The sequence below is a fragment of the Ovis canadensis genome, chromosome 10, assembly GCF_042477335.2.
Source record: "Ovis canadensis isolate MfBH-ARS-UI-01 breed Bighorn chromosome 10, ARS-UI_OviCan_v2, whole genome shotgun sequence".
Taxonomy (NCBI): Eukaryota; Metazoa; Chordata; class Mammalia; order Artiodactyla; family Bovidae; genus Ovis; species Ovis canadensis.
This window is the reverse complement of record NC_091254.1, coordinates 50,582,915-50,595,228: the sequence shown is the minus strand read 5'-3', so window position 1 is coordinate 50,595,228 and position 12,314 is coordinate 50,582,915. Positions and strand designations below refer to the sequence as shown.

Below are 12,314 nucleotides of genomic sequence, written 5' to 3'. Positions count from 1 at the left end.
GCATTTATTGTTTGTAGATTTTTTTTTAATGATGGCCATTCTAACCGATGGGGGGTACTGGCTATAGCTTTGATTTGCTTTTCTCTAATAATTAGCAATGTTGAGCATCTTTTCCTCTTCCTCTTAGTCATCTGTTTAAATCCTTTAACTCTTACCATCAAACATTTGTGCCTTTCACTGTTTAAAATAGTACAGCCATTTTGAGTTCTTCCCAGATGTGTTCTATTCCACTGCCAGTAGGGAATAAAGATTTTCATCCCTAGTGTTGATGAGTCCATGGGTCGGACATAGGGTGGAAACTAGCACTTGCATCACTTGTAGTGGGGGTATCTCAGGGCCCTGAGTGCTGTGGGGTTTGGTGCGAGTACTTGCAGGGGGTGAAGCTTGAGCCAAGTCTGACAGGATCACAGGCAATGACTTATTTATATTTAGAGTGACTTGACTTACATGAATATTGGAAGCAGTGTACATTCATCCCTTGTGTAAGGTTGACCCTCTGTCTCTGGCCCTTCTGGCTGGGGAGGGCCGACCAGCAGTCCAAGAAGAATGGCCAAAGGAACAAATCACAGGGCTTCCTCTTACTGAAGCCCTGTGATTTCTCGCTTTCTTTCAGCTACTAAAATTCATGTTACTATTTTACAGTTACTAAGATACCTATTAGTCTTTATGCCTCTTCATGTATGATATCTAAAAGTGGACAATTCATATTACTACCCAAAGAAAGTCAGAAATTTAATGAGAGACTCAGATAATGACATAAAAAAAGTGTAACATTTGGGTTAGGACACCATATGCTTAAATAAAATGGCATTGTATTTATTATAGTCTGTAAAAGTATATCTTAATAAGGCTCTTCTGTGTCCCAGATGGCAGACAGCAGGTTCTGAGTCTGGGCATGGATCTGCAGCTGGAGTGGATGAGACTGGAGGACTTCCAGAAGCATCTTGATGGAGAAGATGAGAATGTTACTACAGCGGATGTGATTCCAAGCAGTGAGTAGTTTGGGAATTATAGGGATCTTCTTCATGAATCTAGTTATTGAAAACCTAATTTATCTTTTCTTTCATTTTAGATTTATTGAGGGATGCTGTGAAAAATGGGGATTATGTTACTGTGAAGGTTGCACTTAACTCAAGTGAAGAATATAACCTGGACCAAGAGGTGAAGTGTCTTTGAAACATCTGATGAAAGGAAGATGGAAAATAGCTCTTTTAAAATAACTCAGGTTTATTCTTCAACTATAAAAGTAATACATGTTCACTTTATAAGAGTCAAACATTGTAGAAACGTATAATAGAATTACAGTTCTTGTAATTCCAGCCCTGTATAATGACCTTTAGTTACCATGATATGCCTGGTTTTGTCTATGGTTTAACCTCTGCATTTTGAGGGGAAAGTGACTCCTTATTTTGTCACCATTTGTTTTTTATTGATAGTTGCCTATTTACAACAACTGCCCCTCTTTCTATCGTTTTGGGGTTTTTTGTTTTTTTTTTTCTGACCATGTCCTTGGCTTGCCAGATCTTAGTTCCTGGACCAGGGATTGAACTTGTGCCCTCTGCAGTGGAAACAGTGTTAACCACTGGACCTCCAGGGAAGTTCCCAATCTATTATTATTGTTGCTGAGTTTTTTCACACTGAATTATAAGGATACTTTAATAGTAGCATATTAACCCTTTCCATTTTACATTTTTGAGTCTTACTGCTTGGGGAGATTTTTATTTTTAGGTAGTTAACATCATTTGATCTTTTCCTTTATGGCTTTTGGTTGTCTAATCTTGCTTAGGAAATATTTTTATATATTCTTTTTTACTTTTCTTGCTTTAATTGTGGACTTTTTAGGTTTAATCCCTTAGGATTACATTAAAATAGATTAATTTGGCTTAGAATTGACATTTTAACATTTTTAGTCTTTTTTTGAGGAATATATCTACTGTACATTCATTCAGCTCATCGTTTCTTCTCTTAAACCAAATTCTTTGGGTTTTTTCTTCATGTAGTTATTGTGCATTTATTTTAAATGCACTCATACAAATCATCTTATTATGTTCATTTGGCTCTTTCTCTCCTACACTTTTGCTACCACATGGGTAACAAAACCACGCAGGATTCAAGCGGGATGACACTGGTGATGCTCGCGGCTGCAGGAGGGCAGGACGACCTGCTGAGGCTGCTCCTCAGGAAGGGGGCGAAGGTGAATGGTCGGCAGAAGAACGGGACTACAGCACTCATCCACGCTGCTGAGAAGGTAGGCCACGCAGCATGCTGTGCTTTCTTAGTCTTGGAGACAGAGTCTGTGTCTGTGGAGCAGTGTGCCGGTCACACAGTCATATAACTTTAGTTCAGTTCATCTATGACTTGTCATAAATCAGTGTTTTTATTGACAGTCGTACTTTGAAATTTCTAAATATCGTCTGTCTAGTTGAAGGTGATTTGTATTGAAAAAGAACTTCTGATTAAGGTATTAATATTGATTTAATTCTTAGATTTTTAAAAAATCTTTTCTAATCTAAAGTATTCCTTTGGTTAATAATTTAATTAAAATGTTCCCATGTTATCTTATTAAAGGACTGAGATGAAGAGGTTCTTTATGTTGAAACCAGTAGTTAAACTTGAGGTTGAAGTTGCTGGCAGACGGTGTGCGGCTATGCAGGGTGCCAGCGGGAGGGGCCACTCCGTGCAGCTCCCAACCCTCCTGGGACCTTGGAGGGCAGGGGCAGGAGGGAGGAGCAGAAGCAGTGGTCTGTGGTATTCACCAACCTGCATGAGATAGAATCTGAGTACTTTTGCTAATGGCTAGAAATCTGAAAACATCTTGAAATATCTTACTTGTAAAGAAGTTGAGGGGATTAAAACCTTTTTTTTTTTTTTTTTAACAGAACTTTTTAACTACTGTGGCTATTCTCTTGGAAGCAGGAGCTTTTGTAAACGTCCAGCAGAACAATGGTGAGACAGCACTAATGAAGGTAAATGCCTCCCTGGGAGCATGTTCTCCACAGGACCTCCCACTGCCACTGTACTGGGGCTGGTGATCAACGGGGACAAGACAGTCTGTGGACTTGAAGGGGTTGCAGCTGAGTGACAGAACAGACCCAGAAAGACGGAGTTACTGGGTGTGATGAGAGGAAGCACAGGGAGCTGTGGGCTCTGTACCCTGGTGGCCAAGGTGTGTGGATTCAAGCTGAGCCCTGGAGGGAAGCTGGCAGCTGGCTCCGCTGCATGCTGAAGATCTAGGTCGGCTGGGCTAAACCATGTCAGTGGAAGGGGACAGGGTGTGCCCTGCAGAGACCTGGGCATGGAGCAGATGGACGGGGATTCCTTACTTCACATTGGTGACTTCATCTCCTTGGCCTCAGGTTTCCTCACCTGTGTGTGGATTGTGGAAGCTTGGAGAGGCTCCCCACCCCCCACCCACAGCTCCAGGTTTTTGGGCCTGAGGTGCTGTCCACCCAGCAGGTCGTGACCCTGTTGTGGAGGCTGTGGCTCCCGCCTCCTCCGTGAAGGGAGAGCTCACCAGGGGGTGGTGGCTGCGGTTCCTCTTCTAACCTTCTTTCCTGAGTCAGGCAGATGGTCAGACCCCTCATTCACCATGGTCCGGACCCTGAGGCTGTGCTGGGCTCTGCCATTCTTCCACACTTGGGGGTTAAAACTTGTTCGCTGCTGGTGTTTCTGTTTCATTTTTGGTTCATAGAAAAGTTTATTTTGTTCAGGTACCCTCTTGAATTTTAGTTATCCTTTATGTGTTCCTATTGAAGTATGTTTAGAGCATAGGTGGCAGCTGAAAGCATGAATTTAAAACTTATTGAGAAATCACCAGGCACATTCTAAACAATAGATATTTAAACAGGAGCATAAAGGGTGTGTGTGGAGTGGGGGGGGATGCACAAAACTGTCTACTGTGCCAGGGAAGTAGGAGTTCATTCAGATAGCAGCTGGGAGCCTTCAAAAAGTTTAACCTTGAGAAAGACTTCATCAGAATAGAGGCTGGGCTTTGATGCTGCTGTGAAATATCCCATTACAGTGGGTGGCATGGATTGGTTTGCAGACTTGTGGTAGGATTTTTATACATACTGTAAATGCTCAGGTGTTTAACATGTGAATCTTAAGCTCAGGAGAGAGGCGGGCTAAACTCAAATCGGGAGGGAAATGGCAGAGAAGCAGAAGGGAGGGACAGTCGCAGGAGGACCAAAGGACTTCTATTTCCAAGCCAGTTTCCAACCCCAGGGATCCTTCTCCATGGAGAACTCTCAGCTCAGAGAGGAACTGTCACTGATCACAGCTGAGTAATTTTTACTCCTTTACTTCTGACACAGGCTTGTAAAAGAGGAAACTCGGACATCGTCCGGCTGGTCATTGAATGTGGAGCTGACTGCAATATTCTGTCAAAGCACCAGAACAGTGCGCTGCATTTTGCAAAGCAGTGCAACAACGTGCTGGTGTACGACCTGCTGAAGAGCCACTTAGAGACGTAAGTGTGGGAGGAGTATGCCCTGGATGTAATGGATAGTGTGTATGTAAGCTCAGAAAAAGATAAGTACAAGTCACGATGGGTTTCTGGTCTAAGAAGATGAATTTTAAAAGTGGTGTACAAAGTCTGCAAGTTATTGAGGACTACGCCTTTCTATCTAGGAGTATCATCTTAAAATCTTAATTACACTCTTCACTTGGCTTCCAAAGATTTTCTTAAAACCATTTAAACTTCATTGTTTCTAAGAGAGAAAATTTTTGAGAGCAGTTAGTAGGTTCTGAGTGAAGTTGACCAGAAAGTAGCGATTTCCCACATGCATTGTCCTACTCTGGCAGTGAGGCTGTTACAGTCAGTGGACCCCCAGTGATGGGGACCCACCATCATGGCTAACCCACACATCCTCCTGACCTAGAGCCCCCCGAGGTTCCCCTTGGTGTCACAAATCCTGTTTTTGGGTGAATGTGATGACATGTACCCACCATCACCCTGTCACACGCTCAACTCACCACCCTAAACATCCTCTGTGCTCCTCCACCTGTTAACTTGCCCAAACCCTGGAGACCATTGATGTTTTTACTGCTAGTTGGACTCATACAGTATTTGCCCTTTTCCAGGTTTGCATCTTTGTGATAAGCATTCATGTTGTCTTCCCGTCTTTACGCAGCCTGATAAACTTGTTTTTTAGTGCTGAATGGTTATTACATTGTCTGGAAATTATCACAGTTTAGTTATTCAAGTTCCTGCCTTTTCAAATGAATTAAAAATCATTAGATGTTATTGGAAGTCCATAAAAGTAATTCAGTAGCTTTTTATTACTTCTCTTGCTTACATGTAACAGGAGCTTCAGGAGCAGTACTATTGTAGGTGAGGTGCTTTCTGTCAGGTAGCAGAGCCCCTCTCCTCCTCGCCCACCAAGGGTAAGATAGGACTTGTATCTTCACGCCTGAAAGATGGTTATTCTCGTTCCAGATACAGGCAAATTTCAGACAAGAGACCAAAAAAAGGCATAAGGGGGTGTTCTGGCAACCTGGGCTGCCATCCCTGAGAGCTTCAGCAGCCAGGTATTGGTTATAGGTGGCCACCAAGTAGAGAGACTAGCCTGCCTGCTTTGCCCACGGCTGAGGGTCCAGGCATGCTGGGCTTTGTTTCACATCTGTGAGTAAATGGTTTTGGGGATTTTACGCTCCTTAAAGCAGAGCATCTTTTGGAAGGTGGCAGGGGGGGTTTGGGTCAGGTCAGTTAGTTACACTTTACCTGCAGGACAGTCTCAAAATACTTTCTGAATTAGCACCAATCATTTTATTTGACTGCTTTCTAAACCAAGTACTATAACAAGATTTTGTGTGACAATTCTTGGCTTTATTTTCTAGCAGAATTCTTATTTCTGATTCTCCTTGATCATTCATGCACTCATTTGACGAGTTTGTGTTCAGCTCCAACTGTGTGCCTGGCACAACGCAGAAGACTCAGGGGGTGGGGGAATAAGAGGATATCTAAGACAGACAGATGTGTACTGTGTCCCGTAGGAGTGCTCAGAACAAACAGCAAGGGACAGGAGTTTTTCAAGATGGTGCTGGGAAGGTTTCACTAGTCCGATTGTTTTGCGCCTCAGGATTCTTTCTTACATGAACAGCTTTTACTCTGCTTTTTTATTAGACTTTCGAGAGTAGCTGAAGAAACTATCAAGGATTACTTTGAAGCACGTCTTGCACTACTGGAACCAGTCTTCCCAATAGCATGCCATCGCCTCTGTGAGGGGCCAGATTTCTCGATGGATTTCAATTACAGACCCCCACAGACTATACCAGAAGGTAAGCCTTCTTTTTCTCCCACTTTGAAATGTGACATTATAAACATTAATAACCTTTTCTTTGAAGAAAACCTTAACAAACTCCATCATGTATACTAATTACATAAAATAGGTACGAACAAGATGCAGCCGATACCATTGTAGATGACCCTGAGGAGTCCACACAGCAGTCTTTACATTTGTTTTAGAAGTTTAATAATACTTTTTATTAAAATTTACTGAAATCTAGCTTTCAACACGGTAAGCCCAGAACCAATATTTTCTTGAATTTTATTATCACTGAGTCTTGCCCTTTTAAAGAGATGAAGAATAAAGAAAATGTGTTGTCCCATTGTAAAGCTGAGTAGTAAGAGATGAGAATTTCAGTCCTGCCTCCTATGAGTTTATGCTTAACAGCTACTTGGCAGGTGAGACCATGGCCGCCTCTAGGACACGGGTGCCGAATATATGGAATGGAGACAGCACTCTCTTGGCCTGAAAGGTGGGAATTGGGTTGGGTTCTGGCTTTTGTTTTGTTTGTTCTTGTTCAGTTGCTCAGTCGTGTCCCAACTCTGCAACCCCATGGACTGCAGCATGCCACACTCTGTCCTCCTCTATACTCCCAGAGTTTGCTCAAACTCAAGTCCATGGAGTCAGTGATGCCATCTCATCCTCTGCTGCCCCCTTCTCCTCCTGCCCTCAGTCTTTCCCAGCATCAGAGTTCTTTTCCAGTGAGTCTGCTCTTCACATCTGGTGGCCAAACAATTTGAGCTTCAGCATCAGTCCTTCCAATACATACTCAGGGTTGATTTCCTTTAAGATCAACTGGTTTGAAATGTTTTGTTTAAATATTTGTTAATGGAAACTTAAGCTACAGCTCTACCAATCAAAGCCAGTCATTCCTAACATCTTAGTTATTAGTCAGCTGTGGATTTGACTGTCCAAGTGGACCGTGTGCATTGCTGGGCATCCACACCAGTGCTCTGGTGCAGCTGGACAGCCCTGGGTTACACATGGCTTTTTCTGCACATGCACAATGTCTGCAACCACTAACAACGTTTTTTAACTCATCTGAAATCTTACCAAGATACCCAGCTATTCTGACACTTGAGACTAGGCATATGGTCTCCTCAATCTATTCTCAAAGCCCCACCCAGACCAGGACTTCCAGCCAACACCTTTAAAAGTACGCATTGACCTTGGTATCTTGAGGGGTGTGTAGCTCTTAAAACTGAAGGAAAACAATTTATATTGATAACCATGAAACAAATGCCAGCAAATTGATTAGAGTCCCTTGGTCATATCCTTTGTTTGGATCAAGTATGTGTCTGTCAGACTAGAGTTAAGGACCACTCTGCCCCTGGATCCCAGTCACTCAGGTTGGCAGGAACATAAACATGACCTTCATGAACACGTTTTCTAATAGGATTCCCCTGTGGATGGCCTGTGCACTTAGGCTCTCATGATGCCCTCAAGCTCTGCAAGGTGCTGTCTTCGGATGGAAATTAAAATCTGTATTTACATCTCCTCGATTCAGGCTCTGGCGTCCTGCTGTTTATCTTCCATGCAAACTTTCTGGGTAAAGAGGTCATTGCTCGCCTCTGTGGACCATGTAGTGTACAAGCTGTTGTTTTAAATGATAAATTTCAACTTCCTGTTTTTCTGGTAAGTCTCTCATTACTGATTAATACATTCTTCTAATCAAAACCAGAGATGACCTATAAATTCTATTAATTGCAGTTTTTGGAAATGGCAGTAACCCAGTAATCATTGTTTTAAAATTCTCATGGTCTGAAAACTAATTTTAAATATGCCTTTAAATGCATTATAATTACAAATGTTCACTTAAAATTCAAAAAGTAAGAAAAGCATGCTGTCAAGTTTCAAAAAATCCCAATGCAAACACTGTGCTGCTTGTATTTTAGTTATCTTAGTATAATTTTTGATTTTTACATAGTGACCATTTTACTATAATTTTTTTAAATTAAAAATGCCCTTGAAGATGTTCCCTGGTGGCTCAGACAGTAAAGCTGCCCACAATGCAGGAGACCTTGGTTCAAACCCTGGGTCAGGAAGATCCCCTAGAGAAGGAAATGGCAACCCACTCCAGTACTCTTGCCTAGAAAACTCCATGGATGGAGGAGCCTGGTGGGCTACAGTCCATGGGGTCGCAAAGACTGAGCGACTTCATTTTCACTTGCCATATACAAATGTCTGTCCTTAGGCTGAATTAAAATTAACTGGTTATGAAGATTTTTAATACTCATGCTGTATATATATGACTGGATACATATTAATGAAGGATTTATCTCTATATTGCTTTTCCAGATGAAGGTATCTAAGTCAAGGGAAAAGTAATCACAGCATGTTACCTTATAAGGAGATGCCAACAAAATGTGTATTTTCTTCTGTGTCATTAGAGTCTAAAGATGTCTGGAGTTTGGCTATTTCTAGATAGAGATGGCTGTCTACAAAAATGCTCATCTTCGTTTGCTCTCTTCCCCAGGACAGTCATTTTGTTTACTCGTTCAGCCCTGTGGCAGGCCTCAATAAAATGTTCATAAGACTGACGGAAGCACCTTCTGCTAAGGTGAGAATCCTTTCTTGCATCTAGTGTCACTGCTCAAGTGTTTCTTCAAGTTTTCAGGATTGTTGTGTTCCTGCCTAGATCTGAGATGGGCTTTAACCCTCTGATGTCCATGGTACACATCTGTATGTTGTATACTTTGATATTTAATTTCCACGTGGATGATCATTAGCTAGAGTGAATAAGGGAGTAACCTAAAAGGTCAAGTACTTGGATCTTTCATTAAAATAATGATAATCTAGCCACTACACTGATAACCAACCAATTTGAGAATCCTGCCTTTGAGAATCCTGCCAAAGAGACAAGGGTTTTTTTTCCTCTCTTCTAACTAAGGGAAACTAGAAATATATGCTGTTTTTGTTTTTTTCCTTTCAACAGGTTAAATTGCTAATAGGTGCATACAGAGTACAGCTACAGTGACCAGCAAGAATTGGAAGAGTTACTCTTAAGACCTGTTTCTAAATACTCTTTGAAGCAATTTGGAATTCTGGCACAGCTAACATTTCCAAATTTAAAGTTTCTTCTGTAAGCCTCTTGCATTGAAGGCCAGTCATCTGTTACAGTCTGTTGAGATGGGACACAGTGGGTCTAACATAAAACACAGATGTAAGTATTTGTGCAAGTGTTCTGAATCTCAGTGTTGTGTCCAGACTATGTTTTTCCACAATGTGGAATGGTACATATGGGGATTATTTTTAAAAATTAAAAAAAAAAATTTTTTTTAAGTTGAAAATTTTTTTACTAGCCCTAGTGAATTTTTGTGTTAAAAAGCCCCAGCAGGAATGTTACATTAAGTTACCCAGGCACTAAGATAAGGTGTGAGTTCGCAGCCCTCAAAGTAGGACAAATCTAAAGAAAACTCGAGAAAGGTTTGACCTTTCCAACAAACTGTTGACATCGATCCTGAGTAAGTGACAGCTTTATATATGTGCAGTTATCCTTTATTGTTTGCAAAGAAAATAAACCAGAATCTGAGGTAGAGCAGAAAAAAACAAACTGGGACATTACATGAGGCATAAAAGGTGATACTACATGTGAACTGTAACCTTGTTCTTGGACCCAAATCATCAGATGGGTCTGTGCTCTGAATGCTGGGAAGATCAGCCACACTGAGCCTCCTGTCAAGTGATTTCCCACAGGTCTAAGGCTTCCATTCTTTCAAGAAATAGTTGGCAGACTAATAAAGCAAGATGTCTGGATTATAGAAATGTATAAAATCTTTAAGTTCAATTGGTTATATACTGAGTTAAATTTTAATGAAAAATTTTCAGAAATGTCTGGGTTCCAGAACCCCGTCAGATACCAAGGATGCTCAAGTCCTTTATATGAAATCATATGTTGTATCTGCATTTAACCCCTTTTAGTCCCACCTTTTACTTTTAATCATCTCTGGACTAACAGTTTCTAAAACAAAGTAAATGCTAGGTGTTAATGTTAATTCTGTGTAGAGGGTTCCTGGTGTGCTTTTGGGGAACTTTTTTCTGCCCTAGATGCAGGCAGAACCTGTGGATACTTAGAGCAAACCACATACACTGTCTAGATATTTCAGGGTTAAACTGACTTTTCCTACAGTGTCCTCAATAAAACACAACGTTTGTCTATTTTCTATCTCAAGTCTCAGGACTTCAACAAAAAGGTGATGTGAAATGTCTGGTTTAGCAATAGCAATACCTGCGTTAGACTTTTCAACTGTATTGTATCCTGTACTCCTCTGCATCTGACTTCACAGCTGCAAGATCTGTCAGCAGCAGTGCACTTGGTCCAGGATTGTAAGAGAAGTGAGTTTTTAAAGATCATTCCCATTACCATAAGAGCACACCTTTATAAGAGCACTGGGAATATAACCACTTGTAGAGCCATGCAGGTTAATATAGTTTTCATCTAAACTCACTTCTGTCTATAGCAGGTGAACCTAAGCAGATGTGCCCTTGGGTGGGGAAATTCTGACCCTTGTGGCTTCAGGATGATGAGGTCTTGAACCTCTCAACTGCCAACTGACAAGGCAGCTAATCAGATCAGATCCTTCAGGTAATACTTCCATATGTGTGTATAATGATTGCTCTGAAAAACCCAATTTTCAAGGAGTACCCTATCAAAGGTTTGCAGATTTGCTGCTACTGCTGTGAGTAGAAACCAAAGCCATCTCAAGCCCCATAACTACAACTGGGCTTACGGCCACAGATCATCTCAACTACAAACGGGATTGCATTGCTCATTATCCAGACTCACTGAAGAGCCATTAGTACACATTTTTCTACTTCAGTTTTCTCTTAACTCTAAAAACCGTGACTCCTCAGCAATTACTACTTTCCAGTGTATATACTGAGGTAAGGACATAATGCAAACTTGGGTCCATTTTAACCTACCAGAGACCTGGTCAACTCTCATGAATGTGGCTGCAACAGAAAGCACATTATATATCCTTGTTTATGGTACTAGCACCAAAGAGAAGCATCTAATATACCTACCAATAAATGCTGAAGTATGGCTGGATGGGGAGTTACTGCCTTTGCTAGACATTCTCATCTTAAATTTGTAGAATTTCTTCAGTGGAATGTCAGGAAGTTTCAATTGGAAGCCCAAGTGTTACTTTTAAAATTCTACTTGGAACTGTTACACTTCCAGAGTTAAGTCATATGAGAATTTGCTAGTTTATTTAGTAGTAAGACTTTAGCATACAGAAAGTTGACAGACTTTAGAGTGTTTTATGATTAATGCCTTATAGTATCTTTGCAACCATAGGATATAGATATGAGAATAACAAAAATTGATCTATAAAATAAGAATTCAGAAAAATTTGTGACTTTCCCGGCAGTCCAGCGGTTAAGACTCCATGCTTCCAATGCAGGGGGTGAAGGTTCAATCCCGCTCAGGGAATTAAGATCCCACATGGCCAAATATATAAAGTCTTAAGAGAATTTAGAAAATTTTCATGAATGTAGTAGAAAATCTGTTTTATGGCATAAAACAGTACAAACCCTTTTAAGTCATTCTGAAAAACATTGCTAGGTAAGCTCAGGACAATGAGGGCGTCTACACCACTTCCCTCTGCCGATCTGCAAGCAATGAAGCTCTTTTCCAGGCTTGACTTCTCCCAACTGGTACAAAAGAGCTTTACTCGTGGGGGCTGGAAAATGGTAATAACAACGTATAAGTAGTTCCTTTATCTTGAGGACTAACCCAAAATTGTAGGTTACTTGGGGTATTTTTTTTTTTTTAACCTACAACACTTTCTAGTTCCAGGGGGTGGGGGCTGGGTCTGTGGTAGTCAGTCAGTGTGCCAGGGAAAGGTATACAATTGAGGAAAACAAACCTGGATAAAGTGTCATGACTGCTCATCTATCCACAGGTTGTTTATAACGGAGTGGTAATAAATTGAAAAATAAAACAAGATTCTTCTGGCTCATTTCTCCTTTGTCATTAATTTCTCCCATAGAATGATTTCACCTGGGGGGGGAAGTAAATTCATT

General features: G+C 41.1%; 2 protein-coding genes across 9 annotated transcripts in view; one reads left to right on the top strand and one right to left on the bottom strand.

Annotated features, from left to right (window-relative positions):
- The window catches only part of MPHOSPH8 (M-phase phosphoprotein 8), a 48,729-nt gene extending 36,479 nt beyond the window's left edge, over positions 1 to 12,250 (top strand). For all 4 annotated transcript variants that reach the window (XM_069601734.1, XM_069601732.1, XM_069601733.1 and 1 more), the window contains exons 6-14: positions 867 to 992; positions 1,073 to 1,161; positions 2,108 to 2,248; positions 2,880 to 2,966; positions 4,314 to 4,468; positions 6,125 to 6,279; positions 7,795 to 7,922; positions 8,764 to 8,847; positions 9,223 to 12,250. In XM_069601734.1, coding sequence (XP_069457835.1) covers positions 867 to 992; positions 1,073 to 1,161; positions 2,108 to 2,248; positions 2,880 to 2,966; positions 4,314 to 4,468; positions 6,125 to 6,279; positions 7,795 to 7,922; positions 8,764 to 8,847; positions 9,223 to 9,264 — 1,007 coding nt within the window. In that variant the 3' untranslated portion in view covers positions 9,265 to 12,250. The remainder of the gene's footprint in view (positions 1 to 866; positions 993 to 1,072; positions 1,162 to 2,107; positions 2,249 to 2,879; positions 2,967 to 4,313; positions 4,469 to 6,124; positions 6,280 to 7,794; positions 7,923 to 8,763; positions 8,848 to 9,222) is intronic.
- Positions 1 to 12,314, bottom strand: part of PSPC1 (paraspeckle component 1) — a 92,713-nt gene that overhangs the window by 6,297 nt on the left and 74,102 nt on the right. For 2 of the 5 annotated variants that reach the window (XR_011259481.1, XR_011259479.1), the window contains exon 9: positions 12,158 to 12,291. The gene's annotated coding sequence lies outside the window, so the exon portion shown is untranslated. Of the gene's footprint in view, positions 1 to 6,456; positions 7,083 to 11,471; positions 12,292 to 12,314 lie in introns of those variants that run through there. The other 3 variants (XR_011259480.1, XR_011259478.1, XR_011259476.1) reach the window with 3 other exon arrangements.